At 41.2% G+C, this 14,992-nt stretch overlaps 1 protein-coding gene across 3 annotated transcripts; it reads left to right on the top strand.

Moving 5' to 3' along the window:
• Positions 1–1,058: 1,058 nt before the first annotated feature.
• SPATA2 (spermatogenesis associated 2) lies at positions 1,059–14,340 on the top strand. 3 transcript variants are annotated; one of them, XM_044986578.1, is made up of 3 exons: positions 1,059–1,125; positions 6,304–6,731; positions 9,474–14,340. In XM_044986578.1, exons 2-3 carry the CDS (start codon positions 6,414–6,416, stop codon positions 10,725–10,727), a joined length of 1,572 nt encoding a protein of 523 aa, XP_044842513.1. In that variant the 5' UTR covers positions 1,059–1,125; positions 6,304–6,413; the 3' UTR covers positions 10,728–14,340. The 3 variants fall into 3 exon arrangements, with proteins under 3 accessions (XP_044842513.1, XP_044842511.1, XP_044842512.1); XM_044986576.1 differs by lacking the exon at positions 1,059–1,125 and adding an exon at positions 1,205–1,322; XM_044986577.1 differs by lacking the exon at positions 1,059–1,125 and adding an exon at positions 1,295–1,414.
• Positions 14,341–14,992: the final 652 nt, after the last annotated feature.

A 14,992-nucleotide genomic window follows, 5' to 3' on the forward strand; every position in this document is an offset into this window, starting at 1 on the left:
ATTTAATAACTCCACCTCATGAGAAGCTCCGGTTAGGTCGATGTAGTTAGGGCAATACAATGTCCTTGTAGACACTGCATTGCTTACATCGCCTGTTGGCTGTCAGTCCCATTCAAGGCTGACAGCTGGACTCAATTTCACTGCTGGTAGGCTCCTTGCTCTGGAGCTGGGAGCCTAGCAGCACCAAGAATCCTGCCTGCAGATGAGGCTCCCAGGGCTTCTGCTGTGGTATGAAGAGCCTGTCAGCGCCCAGAATCCTGTCTCCAGCTGGGCACTCACAGGCTGGCTACTGTGTTGCAGGAAACCTGCCAGCCCCATACTCCACCTGTGAGCCCTGCACCAGGCCAGCAGCTCGGGCTGTCAGCCTGCGGCGGAGTGGGGGGAAGTGCTCAAGCAGTTGGTGCCCCACAATGCCTCACTTCAGTCAGTGGCAGCACTGCTGGGGAGAATGCGCACTATCGACAGAACAAGCATAGTGTGGACGTGAAACACCACTTTAGTTACTGCTGTGGTTGTATGTAGACTTAAGTTAACTAAATTTTATATCAGAGGGGTAGCCGTGTTAGTCTGGATCTGTAAAAGCAGCAAAGAGTCCTGTGGCACCTTATAGACTAACAGACGTTTTGGAGCATGAGCTTTCGTGGGTGAATACCCACTTCGTCGGATGCATGTCCGTAGTGTAGACAAGCCCTTCGCCAGTGCCTCAAAGCCTGATCCATCTGCACCCTCACCAAACAAGGCTCCAGCTGAACTGGACTCTAGTTCCAGCTGGGCTGGCAGTGGCCAGGCATGTCCCAGGACAATCAGCGCCCTGCCGCCGGAGTCGCCCTGTTGTGGAAAGCCCAGTTTTGTTCAGCAGGCCACTTCCAGCCTAGGCCCTGCTGGACAGGGGCACCCAGGCACTCTGCAGGCCTATAGGGGGAGAGCCCTCAGGCCATGACAGGAAAAAACCTGCCAGAGGCTACTCTAGCCCTTTAAATCCCTCCCTATGACATCACACGGGAGAGTACGCCCCACGAGCGGCGCATGCGCATTGAGAACATGCAACCGTATTACGTCACTTTCTCTCAACTGATTTGCTGCCGGGTTGTGGCTGCCGCTGTTTCGCTTCGGCTGGACGGAGGGGTATGCGGTTGCCTTGCCGTGGGGGGGGCGGGGCGGCACGGGTAGGAGAGAGGAGTGGAGAGCTCCCGTACGAGCGAAGGCTACTGTCGATTCCTTCCCGAGGGCACTGGGCATGCGCCAAAGCTCTTCCGGGTCCTTCTGCTTCCCCACTCGCCCCCCACAGGGGTCACTTCCGGCTGCTTGAGGGAGGACGGAGGGTCTGTATCCGGGGCACGGGCGGCTTCCTGCAGGCGGGCGGCAGCGGTGGCTGGTCGCGCGACGGGGACCTGGTGTCGCCTCGTTGCAAGCTGTGAGTGAGGCGGCCCCAGCTGGGGAGAGCCCCGAGGCGGAGCCGGGCCCTGTCCCAGCTGCCCCTTCCCGGGCGGTCCCTCTCGGGCGCCCGCGGGTGGCTCCGGGTCGTAAGCGCTGCGGGTCCTTGTCGGACCCCCGCTTCGCCCGGCTCTCCTGCGCCTGCCGGTGCGGGGTGCCCGGCCTGCCCCGCTGCGGGTCCCGGGTTTCGCTTTCACTAGCCGGGGGAGGTTTGTATAGCCGGGTGCAGCCCTGTCGCGCGGAGCCCGGCCAAGCACAGGTGCAGAAGAGCCCGAGAGATCTCGGGCTCCCCTTGGCCTCCCCCAGCCCCGGTAATGTCATCGGAGACTTCCCCCTCGGGGGGGGGGGGGGCTGGGAGAAGATGCCTCTAAGGGTGTAAAGATCTGCCCAGGGGATTATTCTGGAGAAGTTGTACGTCATGTGTTGTGCAGGAGGTCAGATTAGGTGATCCCGATGTTCCCTTCTGGCCTTGGGATCTATGAAAAAAACTAATGCCACGATGTAGCGTATACAGACAAGGTGCTTCCATTGACTGTCTCATGCACAGCCGGTTTTGAAAAGGGCCCTAAGGCTACATCTACACTGCAAACACAAATAAATAGCACCACCACCACCAAATGGCAGCAAGTCTCAAAGCCCAGTCAACAGACTTGGGCTCATACTGTCGGGCTAATGGTAGCTGCATAGATGTGCTGAAGCTCTGAAATCCGAGGGGAGGGAGAGAGGTCTCAGAGCTTGAGTTCCTGACCGATTGGGAAAATCTGCATTGCTACTTTTAGCTCTGTAGCCTGAGTCAGTCAATCCAAGCTCTGAGGCTTGATGCTGTGGTGTTTGGTTGGTTTTTGAGTGTAAATGTACTCAGAAGGAGCAGAGAGGATGGGAGTCCATGCAGGTAATTGAAGGCCAGCAATGATTTCTAATAAAGTTTCCTGACCTTGTACTTGGCCCAGGAAGGCTCTGAGGCAGAATTAGCAGCAAAGTTGGCTGATGATTAGTAGTGGAAGAATATTCCAGGAGAATGCTTTCTTTGAAAATGTAGAACTGGCAACATATTAAGTGAGGAGAGCGGGGGAGAGCTTGGTTTTCCCAAACAGCATATCGTGGAAACAGGATTGAGAAGGATGCCAGGTTAGATCAGGATTTCAATCCATTAGCTATAGGTTCAGAAACTGAGCTGGGTACACTGAGTCAATTTGTTGTATAGGTTCAGTTGAATTCGTTTTTTTTTTTTTTAAATAGCTGCCTGCTCGATAAGACCCTGTTGCATGAGCCTCTCAACCTAAAATTGCTATTCAGGGGATATGCCTGTGGGTTTGTGGTAAAATTATTGTGATGGTTCAGCCACATTTCATGCTGAGTAGCTCAGTGTAATATGAAAGCTATGTTCTTGCTGCCTGGGTCAAGGAATCCCTCTTATAAAGTCCTGATTCAAAGAGCTAATGAGTATTTTGAATGGTACCAATTTGAGTAGTTAAGAATTATGGCTGAAATAGCATGGGGATTTTCTTCTGTGGGTCAGGGGATTTTTCTTGTCAGATGCTTTAGAAACCATTTTAAAGACCAATGTAAGACTGTGTGGGTTTTGTTTATTCTTAGTGGGACAGAATTATTTGACTTCCCTATAGATTGGCAATTTCAGAACAATGATAATTCAGAACTGTGATTACATTAGAAAAAGCTGAAGGTGGCACATTTATTGTCTTATAATTATGCTTAATATGTCAGCTATCTTTCTTTAGCTTTGTCATTTGAAGAGTTTTAGTACTTCTGGGGCAACTCTTCTTAACTGAAATACTACAGTTTATAAACAAACTGATGGCTTTGATTGAGGGTGATACATTAATGTACCCTGTAGGCTGCTGTCTTTTAATAAACTTAATCATAATCTAGGATGCCTTAACATTCAAAAACATTTTTGTGGTGTTAAGCATTTTCTTGTGCTCAATACAATAGTTTTCTTTTTTTTTTTAAGTGTTGATGAAAGCCTTAGCGACTGAAATCCTATTTCAGCCTCAAAGGTGACAGCATGAGTAGCAGCATATTGTAAAGTTTCCTCATGTTGCTATGACGGTATTTCACCTCCACGCTAGAGTAAATGTTCCTTGGATTGAAAGGGCCGCTGAATCTCTATGGCCCATTCATTTTTTGATTTCTGTGCTGAGACTTTCAGTGATGAAGGGGTACAGATATATTAGTGGCTTTCTTTATGTCCACTAGGAACTGGACTAAGACGACAGCTCATAGTATGTAGGTTATCAAATAGCCATGAGATGTTACAACTTTCAGTGAGTGATTTGCAGGGAAAGGGCTCAATATTCTTTAACAATCTTCTGAGCTGGGGAAAGTCATTGCTATACAACCAGGTTTATTTGTGCACTGAATTTCTTATCAAGTACTGTAACCATGTATGGTGGAAGTAAACTGTTGCCATCTAACACCTGTTAGAACCCGCCTGCTGATTAGTGAACTGTTAAAGATAGGATTTTTCAGGGAGTTAAACTGTAAATGTTGAGAGGCAAAACGAGTTATCTTGAAAGTTGTTGGCTTGTGTCTAAAGCTTTGTCTACGCTGGCAGTTTCGTTGTTACTTTTGTCGCTTCGGGGTGTGAAAAAACAAACCCCGAACAACAAAAGTTTAAACGATGGAAAGCACCGGTGTGGACAGTGCTTCATTGGTGGAGTCGTGCTCCCAGTGACAACGCTACTGCCCCTTCTTGGAAGTGGTTTTATTTTGTCACCAGGAGAGCTCTCTCCTGGTGACAAAGAGCGGCTACCCTGTGCACCTTACAATGGCACAGCTGCAGTGGCACAGCCATGCTGTTGTAAGGTGTGCAGTGTAGACATAGCCTTAGTTTGTCTCATATTTTGATTTTCAGACATGAGCTGGTGAACCCTGGCGTGCCCACAAATGGCAAGTCATGGGAGCTTGAGATGATTATGAATGTCCTGCTTTGAGCAGGGGGTTGGATTAGATGACCTCCTGAGGTCCCTTCCAACCCTGATATTCTATGATTCATAAGATCTTTACAAAGGACTTACTTGTCTTTAGGGGACTTCCTAATCGTAATGCCCCATTCATGAAACAAAGCTGCTGTATCATACAATTATTGAAAATAGAAATGGAGGTTAGGGTATCTAATCCAGCTCCATTCTAGTGCAGGATTGTTTCCTGTTTAAGTCTATTATCCAGACTGGTTTGAAAGTCCCAGTTAATTGGAAACAATCAGAGCTCTTTTGCATAGCCTAATTATTTAATTTGGGAGGGAGGTGGTCATTGAGTAATGGCATTCTGCTGCTTTTGTCCAGTTCTGTTTTATACAAATACAGAAATAACTTTAGGGAAGGGGCAGTAAATTCATCCTGTGGAGAAGACTCAATTGCATTTTTATTTATGGATCTTGGGCTGAGGTATGAATTTAGCACTCCATATTCCCTGTAATTCCCAGCAGAACTCTCACTGATTTCAAGAGGGAAGCATGTACAAGCCATCTTTGTGCAAAACTTCTAGCTTGTTTGTTCACTTCCTCATTGTTGTATTCAGCATTACTTGGTGAAAGAATATTCTTGAATTTGGGACCATTGACATTTCTGCCCTTTGTTTCTCTTTCTTCTTCGTCCTCTTTTTTTCCCCTCTTCTTCTTCTTCCTTAATGACTTCCTGATGTCTCTTCTGTCCAACAGCAATTACACACACACACACACACACACACGCTTCATTCCTATCTGCTAAAATGATCAGCAACTGAATAATTACTGATGGCATTTACATGGGCTTAATGTAAGTTGAGGAGTTTACACTTTTGAGTCATTGTTTTAGGCTGACTGCAGACTCAGAAAGACAACACTCCATTGACTTACATTTGGCTCATAGGGTTTGCCTATGCAAGAGACATCAAGTCACTAAAGTAGAAACACACACATTAGTACACTTGTAAAAACCATAAGTAACAAAGGTTTTGTATTACACCGGCATAGCGGGTCCAAGCAGGGCTCGTACTAGTTGTTAAAAGTAGGGATCCCAGCCTTTTGATGTAACTGCAAGTTTCAGGCTAAAATCTTGGCTGTGCCACTTGCTGCCCACTGCCTCCTCTTCAGTTGCATGCAAACTCTTCCACAGTTGTGAGATGAGTGTCGAACAGCCCCACCTCCTTGGCAGGATAGAATATGCACAGCTGGATAGGATTATCAGTAGCACACAGAGGCTCACAGATAAGGTACAGCTAGAAAGACTAGAGTGCTGGGCTGTGCAGTCCATGCAGTTAGAGAGAATTACAGCAGAAGTCCTGAGTTAAGTAGAAAGAACCCTTTTGGAGCAGTTCATGTTATTTATATATTTTTTTCTGGAGAAAGCAAAACAATAGATTAATAAAGTCTCTGATTATAGTTCTGTTCATGCAATTTAACTCATTAGCCCCCAGAACAGTATAAACAGGTCACTTTGTTTTCATCGCACCATGCCCTTGCTTTTAGTCATCAAACCATTCTATTCTTATGGACCAAAAAGCATCTCTGCTCTCTTTAGGCTCACGTGCACCTAATTTCTTTGGGGCTAAGGCTGCCTTGGCTCAAAGAGCCAGATGGGGCTTGGGGAAATTGTTGTGGACTCATTGCTGGGATTTAACTCCCAAATGTCTATATCAGTCTCTGGCTTGGCTTTGTTCTAGGATGCACTTGGAGAGGAGTGTATAATGGCTGTGGGCACCAAAAGACCAGTACACCTATTACATAATTACAGAAGCCTGAAGAGTTTGTGGTTGGGATCCACTGCTCCATGAACACTTCCACAGGCTCCTGTGGGTATGTGGAAATTACAGGCATGCTGGAGTAGTACAGCTGTAATGACTTGTCTTTGTTTTTTCTTTTTATTCCAGAAGAATCACGATTACTGAAAACTTGTAAAAGGCTCAGTAATCCGCCTGTTGCAGAATAACCATGAAAGAGACGAGGTAGCCACCCAAGAGTGAGCCAAAGTCCTATTTCAATGGATACGAAATATAAAGACGATTTATTTAAGAAGTATGTACAGTTCCATGAATCCAAATTGAATGCTTCTGACAACAAACAGCGCCCTGTTAATGATGAATATCTGCGAGTGGCAGCCTCAGCCTTACTCTGCCTTCCCAAGATTGATCCCTTTTATAGATTCCGGTTGATTAAATTTTATGAGATGGTTGAAAATTCACTAAGATCCCTGAAATCCTCAAATTTACGTTCTCTCCATACTGCATTCACTATGCTGGAGATGATAGGAATTAATCTCTTTCTTTACCCTTGGAAGAAGGAATTCAAAACTATAAAGGTAAGACGTTTCACATGTGGTGATAATACATGAGAACAATGATTTGTAGTTTCATCTAACTTTATTCCTGAGTGTTTTTTGAGTTGCTGCATGACAGATACGCAGTCCTGGAGTCTGAAATCCTCTCTGTATCCATAAAACAGGCAGAATTAGTGCAAGCATCCTCCTCTGGCTTCCCCCCACTGGCCTACTGTTGTATCCTGACTTTGACAGCGAGGGAATACCACTAGGGTGAATGAATAGTTGACTTCTAAGTTCACTCCATATTTGCCCTTTCTGCCAGAACTGCTATTAATTTAGCACTAATTGCAGTGTGCAGTGTTTTGTGAAGTGGACACTTGTTTACCAGGAATTGGATTGGAAACCTCAACTCATTTCACACTGGCAAGCAAACGTCTTTAGTTTGCTTTAAGAACATCTTTCTTCATTCCTGATCACATGGAGCCTGGATTTTTTTTTCTTTTTAATGTCCTTTCAAATTCTTTACCTGTGTCAGGGTCTTTGTTTGAGACTGATAGTATTTTAAAAGCCTAATATACTTCTCATCATCTGTGCTATTTGTTTAATAATTGCATATAGCTCACCTTAGATCATGGAAGCAGACTAGTTAGCTTCTCTTCCACTGTCAGTTTTGAGTCTGTCTTGTCTTTGGGTTCTCATTTATACTGGATCAAAGCTGCAGTGTTTGAGTTGTGAACACTACAGGTGACATTTTAAATCCAGACAGAAAATTGTTTTTGAAAGTTGCATATAAACACTTCTAATATAGCCTTACAAAGCATTTTTCTATACACTAAACTATTTGACAGTGTCCTTAAAAAAATAAATAAATAAAATGCACTGTGCAATCAGTAGTTTCTATTACATTTTTGAGGGGGAGGACGGGGGGACAGGACGGACGGGACTATTCCAGACTAGTAGAATTCTCCATAGGTCTACTTCCTCATTGCACTGAAGTCCTGACAAGTAAGATCTTGACTGTTCCAGTCTAGGGCACCTCTTGGGATGATAACAATGTAGACGTTGGTCATATATTGTTGTTCTTTTTACCACCATGTTCAAGGTTGACAGAGCCAAATCGTTTCCACTTGTGACCCAATATAGGATTTGAACTCCAGTCAGAGCAAACATCTCAGCTATGTTGCATCACAAGGGATATTTCTTACGGATCCATATGTTTCCTCATCCCCCACAAGCCTCTTTTTTTTTTTTTTTTTTTACACTGTAGACTCTTGACATGTAAAACATGACTAAGACTTAAGAAAACGTAGAATGTACCTTCCAAATCAAACACTGTAAACCGTCATCCTCTTTGGAGTCAATTTTGTCAACAATATTGATGGCTGTCAGCTCTGCTCAGACTGAAATATTTAACCCACTGCTACACCTCAGCTCAATGTTTGAGATTTTGTTTAGAAAAATAATACTAATAAGTTTTGAAGTGAGACACTTATGTCTTCTTTAGCTTTTTGACACATAGTCATCTGAAAGAAACTGTAAGCATATTGTACAAATTGATTTGAGTGAACTCTCTGCTTTAAAATGTTATGATTATCTCTGGCCAGATATTTACATTAAGCTAAGCAGCTCAGAAGAAAGGTCAGTTGTTTCCCAAACATAAAAGATAAGTTTGGGACAGTGTTTCACAGAGTTGCAAATTATTCATTTGGCTGCTGTGTTTTTCTGTCTGAATCAGTAAGCAAGTGCTCATTGAGTTTCTCAAGGCGGGGAATCTCCCATGGCCTTGGATTTTTAGAAAAGAGAGAGTGTACCTAATAGGCCTTGGTAAAAACTGGCCTAGAACATACTTGTATGTACATGTGTGTTGCATCTTAGGCTTGTATTTTTAACTTCTTTCCCAGGAGACTTGCTACTTTTCTTGAGGGTTTTTCTGTCCTTAATAATTATTAGCCTGTGAAGCACCTTTCATCTGAGGCACTTTGTAAATGCACATAATAAATATTACGTCTATTACAGATAGGGCAGCTGAAGTACAGATTATTAATGTTTCATGGCTGCAGAATTTGCTATAAAATCCATCCTTCCTCCAAATATGAACTGTCATTTAAAAATGTTTCAAGAATTATAGTATGAAGAAAACCTTTGAAATGTGAATGGCATAAACCAATGCAACACTCTTCTCCAGTCTGCAAACATCCTGAAGTATTTGCTGAGATTTGAACTAACACTGTTCATTTCAGTACATTTAAGTTTGAAATTGGATAAGATTTTAATGTCAACATTAACAATTTCACTGACTGCTTTAGCAGAAACATCAAGTTAATTTTGTGATCCCATGTTCCCAATATGGCCACAAGATTCTTAAATATTTAGCTGTCCACTACCCACTTCGGAAACCTCCATCTTTCCCCCACCAAAGCTTGTATAGTGCAGTTGTGTTGTAAATTCAATTTCTGGTCCGTTAAAACTGGAATATTTAAGGAGAAGCTTAAAATAAACAATTTGATAACAAGAGGATTACATGCTGATCATATGGTCTTCAAATTTAAGCAAAACCTTTTTTGGATTTATCTGAAGCTGATGCAGAATTTTTAGTCTGTCAAACAGAAGAGCTAAAGAATTTGGGTTCAACTTTCTTGGAGTACATGTAGTCTTTGATTGTCAGAGGTTGATTAGATAGGACTAACAAGGCACCTATATTGTACCCAGCACTGTAGTGTCTGAGCATCTAGTCTGCCACTGAGATTATAACTTAACTTTCCTTTATTTTCCCCCTTCCAGACCTACACGGGACCTTTTGTTTATTATGTAAAGTCCACACTACCTGAGGAGGATGTAAGACAGATTCTGAACTACATGGGGTATGTCCAAGAACTGGGAACCATGTATAAGCTCAAAGAGCTGGTTGATGCCTTCCAAGTAAAAATGGTTTCATTTGAACTCTTTTTGGCAAAAATAGAGTGTGAACAACTGCTTGAAATTCACTTGCAAGTGAAGGATAAAGGTTATTTGGAGCTTGATGTTGTAAATGAGCGAAAAAATAGCAATGAAGATGTTAGAGGCTGCTCAGAAGCTATGAAACGGCGCACAGAATGCAAAGAAAACTTGAACACTTCTATGGCACGCATGGTTCTTCAGAAATCTGCTAGTGAAAGAGCCCCTAAAGAGTACTTCAAGCCAAAAGTAAGCAAGCCTTCTAAATCCGTGGATACGTATGACAGCTATTGGGAAAACAAGAAACCACCATTGATGACTTCGTTGAGTCTCAGAAAAGAACCAATTTTGGTTGATACAGAAGATGACATTAAAGATGAAATAATACGTCCATCACCATCTCTTCTTGCTATGTCAAGCTCTCCACATGGGTGTTCAGATGAATTTCTGCCAATTTCATCCCATCCCAATGGCATGTTAAGAACAAATGTCCCCTACAACTCCTATATTTCTGCTCAAGAAGACTTAGACTTATATACTGATCCTGATTCTAGAAGTATGTTAAATTTTAAAAGACAAGACGTTAGTAAACCTGATGTATGGCTAATAAGAAATGATGCCAATCCCATTTACCATAAACGTACGCATCTAGCCAAAGAGACAACTTCCCTGAAGTGCCAGAATTGTGGCATAACTTGCGGCACTTCTGTTTGCCAAAAGTGTGACAATCTGCTCATCTATAGGCAGGAATATCCAGCAGTGAAACAGAGCAGTTATTCAATCAAAGCAATTCCAAATGATGGCTTGTCTCCTGGCTCTGCTTTAAGAGAGAAATCTCAGTATGCATTACAGACTCAGAGTCAAGAAAGAGCTGCTCAGCTCAGTTCAAAATCCAAGCCTTCAGGCACCCTGCGCTGTGGCTTCTGTAACCGATCTGGAGCTGCAAACACATGCACGTTCTGTTCAAAAGTCTCATGTGATGCTTGCCTCAATGCTTACTATTATGATCCCTGCTGTAGAAAGAGTGAGCTACACAGATTCATGCCTAACAATCAATTAAACTATAAATCAACCCAGCTGCCACACCTTGTTTATAGATAGACTTGAAATTCTGTGTTTGAGGGGAGAAACAAGGGCTAAAAACACATGGAATTTTCTGATTTCACTGGTAACAAATATGATACTGACCTCTTTATATATAAATATTAAAAAAAACAAACAGATGTGTCCAGTTTTTGGAAATACATTTCAATGACTAGGTGCCAGTTTCATTTTTAGTGGCTTCACAAATGCTGTGTATACATTAGAGTTCATGCTGCTACCATTTAGGTGGTTCGTATCTGATAACTGCTTTTCAATTTAGATGGGGGAGAAGAGCACATTTTCCTTTCAGACTTGGCAGCTGTTGCACTTTAAGTGACACCACATCTTTGTTATTACATTGCAGTTATTGGCTCACCCAAATAAAACTATGTAAGAGTATATGAAATTAAGAGCAGCATTTTGAGTGTATTGTGAAATCACTGTCTGTTTTTATAGAGTAACTTTAAAATACTTGCAGGAAGTATTTGAAAATTACTTGGTTGCCAAAAAGGACTAATTTTTGAAGAGTTTGGCTGCATTTCCTGAGCTCTAAAATGTAAACACCAGGACATCTCCTCTTCATGTCTTCATGTTTCCTCCTTCTCCCTTCCATCCCCCAAGATGTTTATCTCAAGCTTATACAATCTGAATTTGAAGAGAGTTCTTGCTTTATTTTCTAATGTTGCCAATACCATCCTACTGGTTTTTACTGTGTGGTACTTTTAAAAGGTGAATCTGTATACATGTCACTTAAATTATGCCTGGAGTGTTGTCTTTCCAGTTCAGTACTGATTTTATTCATCTTCTGTTGCACATGTATTAAATCCCATTCTTTGTACTGTAAATAGGTGATTTGGAAACAGTTTATTTTTTAATAAATAGATTCAATATGTTGAATTCTAAAAGTGGTAAAATCATTATGTAACTATGAAGCCTCTCTGGGTTATTTGTTCAGATGGCTTCTTTTTTTTTCTTTTTTTTACTTGTACTGTATTTCATGGTTTACTACAGTCACTGTGGCAGACTGATATTATTGGCTCAGAAAAAAATTGTTTTCTTTGCTTCCTTCTTTAAAGCACCCAAAGCGCTCACTCAGGAGACACCTCTTCTAAATTAATTGGAGTCTTTCCTGAGTAAGGACTGCAAGATTTTGGGCCTAAGTGCACATTTTCTTCCCTTATGCTTATGGGAACTTTGTATGCATAGATGATACCCTGCATCTAAATCCACTGCAGAGTCTATAGCGTAGCTCAGCTGGCAAGGCAGTGATCTGATTAAAATTCACAGAGCTTGTATGACTCTCACTGGAGTAAATCCATCAGTTGTAGACGAGAATCAGGCAATAAAACTTATTATTTATTTGTATGACTATCGTGCCTAGGAGCCCTAGTCCTAGACCAGGATTCCATTGTGCAGGATTCTGTACAGTTTGGCCGCCAAACCATGTAATAAATTAAACTACATCTTCTATGAACAGACTTTAGTCTTATGGGAAAAGAAAATCTGCAAGAGCCCCCTCTTATTTTTGTCTTTTACATTCAGACAAGCTAATTAAGACAAAATATTTAGGGAACTCAATCTGAGTATTGGAATCAAACATTTAAAATATCTAAAGAAATTATCTAAAGTGTTTATTATATTTTTTTAAAATTAATCCACTTTGCACTAAAATAATACATTTTTGAACAGTTTGATTCTAGGTTTTGTTTTGTTTTCTTCCCAAATGTCCATTGTATGGAAAAACATGCATGTTTTCTTATTGTTTTGGGTTGCGGGGAATTAAATAGGTTAATATTGTAAACCTACTAAAATATTTTAGCCATAAGAGTGTCAGATATACAAAAGAAAAGGCGAAACTTGATTTTATAGAAGGCTGAGAGAGGCTACTCTGACTTGCATTAAGAAATAAAGTAAATGGCTTGTGGTTAGCTATCAGAAGACAAATCAAGTGACTGCAACTGAAAATGTTATAAGCAGGTATTATCTTGCTGACTGAAGGCTACGGCAGGGGTTCCCAACCTTTTTGTTGGCATGACCTCATTTTAATGAATTCTTTCCTGCCAGGACTCCAGATAGCATGGAGGATGCCGTTTTGTAGAACAACATGACATCATCCATGCACTGTGACATTGCCTGCACTGTATGTGCAAGGTCATGCTGTAGGAGCAAAATGGTGTCTGTCCTCTGTGACCCCGTGTACCGATGGTGCATTGTGACCCATAGATTGGGAACCATTGGGCTAGGCTCAGTATTGCTTAGGTGAATGATGTTAAGGTTTTCAAAATCTTAATGGCTTTTTATAAATACATACATATATATATATATATATATATGTATAAAATAGAACACATGTAGATACAGTATGTATATAATGCAGAATTTAAAACAATTTTACTACTAAAATACAGTCTGTAAGGGTGGCTCTCATTTTGGTAGTTACTTTTTCTGTTCATCTTTCTGAAGTGTCACGCCTGTTTTGGCTGCTATACAATGTACCTTCTAGTTCACTAGTTCAACTTCCATATTGTTACTTTCACTACAGTAATTAACTCAAACTGTGATGCCACGTAACTTATACAGTGAACATAGCAGGGACTACTATATTTGCTTTAAAAAGGAAAAGTCCTGTGTTTATATCTGTCATTGAATACTGTAGTACAAAACTGTGTTGAATTGCTAGTGATACCATGCTCTATTTTTTGTGTATCTTACTGTATGGGTTGCTGTGATTGAGACAGTAAAATATATGCTAACTTAAAATGCAGGTGTTTTGCATCTGATTTCTGTTAAAACATCTGAACATGTTTTGAAGCCTTCTCTTAAAGGCCTGTGTCTTTATGGAGGGTGGGAGGGGAAGTTGAGTGCATTTAGATGTCTCTCATACACACTTTGCACAAAAGTTTCTCATTTGGGCACTGACCCGCGTGTAAGTGTATGTCAACCAGGAGCCTCAAGTTCATGGAAATTCAGAACATTTCTCATTAAATGTAGACTTTTTAAAAAGTTATTTTAGAAACCTAGCAGCATGAATTTGATTGGTCCATAATGTGAAGGTTGTCATATTGCTTTCTAAGACTATAGAGGATATACAGAGCAGATATGTATGGTGTGAGATCCTCCTTTAGTTTACTTGTCAGACTTGATTGACTTCACCATTATGAGGACATAATATGTGCTTCTTTTAAAATCAGCTTCCTGATGTACATACATATGCTATAGCTTTTGTGTAAAATAAGTGGAACTGTTCACATGCATTTTTTGGCAGTTGAGTTGAGTTTTTTGCCTGCATCCTACTGGTTTTGGAGTAAAACTATCTTCCAAATTCCAAACTAGACTGACTTTGGGTTTGAATACGTTTTAAAACTATTACGTGAACGTCTTAAACCAGTAGAGGCCCAGTCCTGCAAGCTCTTTATTTCCAGATCATTTGAGAAATCAGAGTTCCAGATGCATGTCTGGGAGGATCAGGCCCAAGAAGTTTAACTAAAACATTTTTGCAGTGGCTTGCATCCTGGACTTCTGTGCATGTAGAGCTAATGTATTTATAGTGCATATACAAAAAAATTACTTTCTTACTGCCTGACACTTCTAGTTATGGTTCAATTTGTTTTGCTTCCTCTATTGCCTTGATAAAAGTTTAGACACATTGGCAAGTAGTTTAGCTTGACAGCTTGTATAATTTGCACTCTAAAGGTATTGTATGGAGGATATCCCTCTGGGTTCTAAGCAACTAGTGTGTGTTGTTGAAAAATATCCAACAGTATAAAGGCTATAATATAGTTGCCTTTTTTTAAAGAATATTGAAGAGATTTTTAGATCTCACTGATCTGATCTCTGTAGTGATTATGATTTTGTCCGCATGCTGAGCCTCTGAGTGAGACAAAGGTGGGAGTTAAAGTAAGGTAACATATCAAATGTATCTATTTAGGCTATGATCCAGCTTTCTTTTAAAGTTTTGAGCATTGGATCATATTTGTAATGTGTCAGTTGTAGTATGTAGCTAGCAAGAGAGCCAGGCTAAGAACACTCTTAGATTTTTTTTGGGGGGTGGGGTGGGGGTGGGGGTGGGGAGGATGTTCTACACCTAATTCTGAAAATTATGTAATTGTGTTATTTCTTTAAGGTCAGCTTTATTAAGGCATCTGTGCTTATTCTTGTGAGAGAGTTTTTAACTTGAATGCACTGTTTATCTGTTCTTTATAATTACACTCGTTTTTTACAGTTGTACCCATCTTGAAAACATTTTTTGGCAATGGCCTCTTCCATTTGCTATTTCTCTTCCC

Source organism: Mauremys mutica, chromosome 13 (genome assembly GCF_020497125.1).
Source record: "Mauremys mutica isolate MM-2020 ecotype Southern chromosome 13, ASM2049712v1, whole genome shotgun sequence".
Taxonomy (NCBI): Eukaryota; Metazoa; Chordata; order Testudines; family Geoemydidae; genus Mauremys; species Mauremys mutica.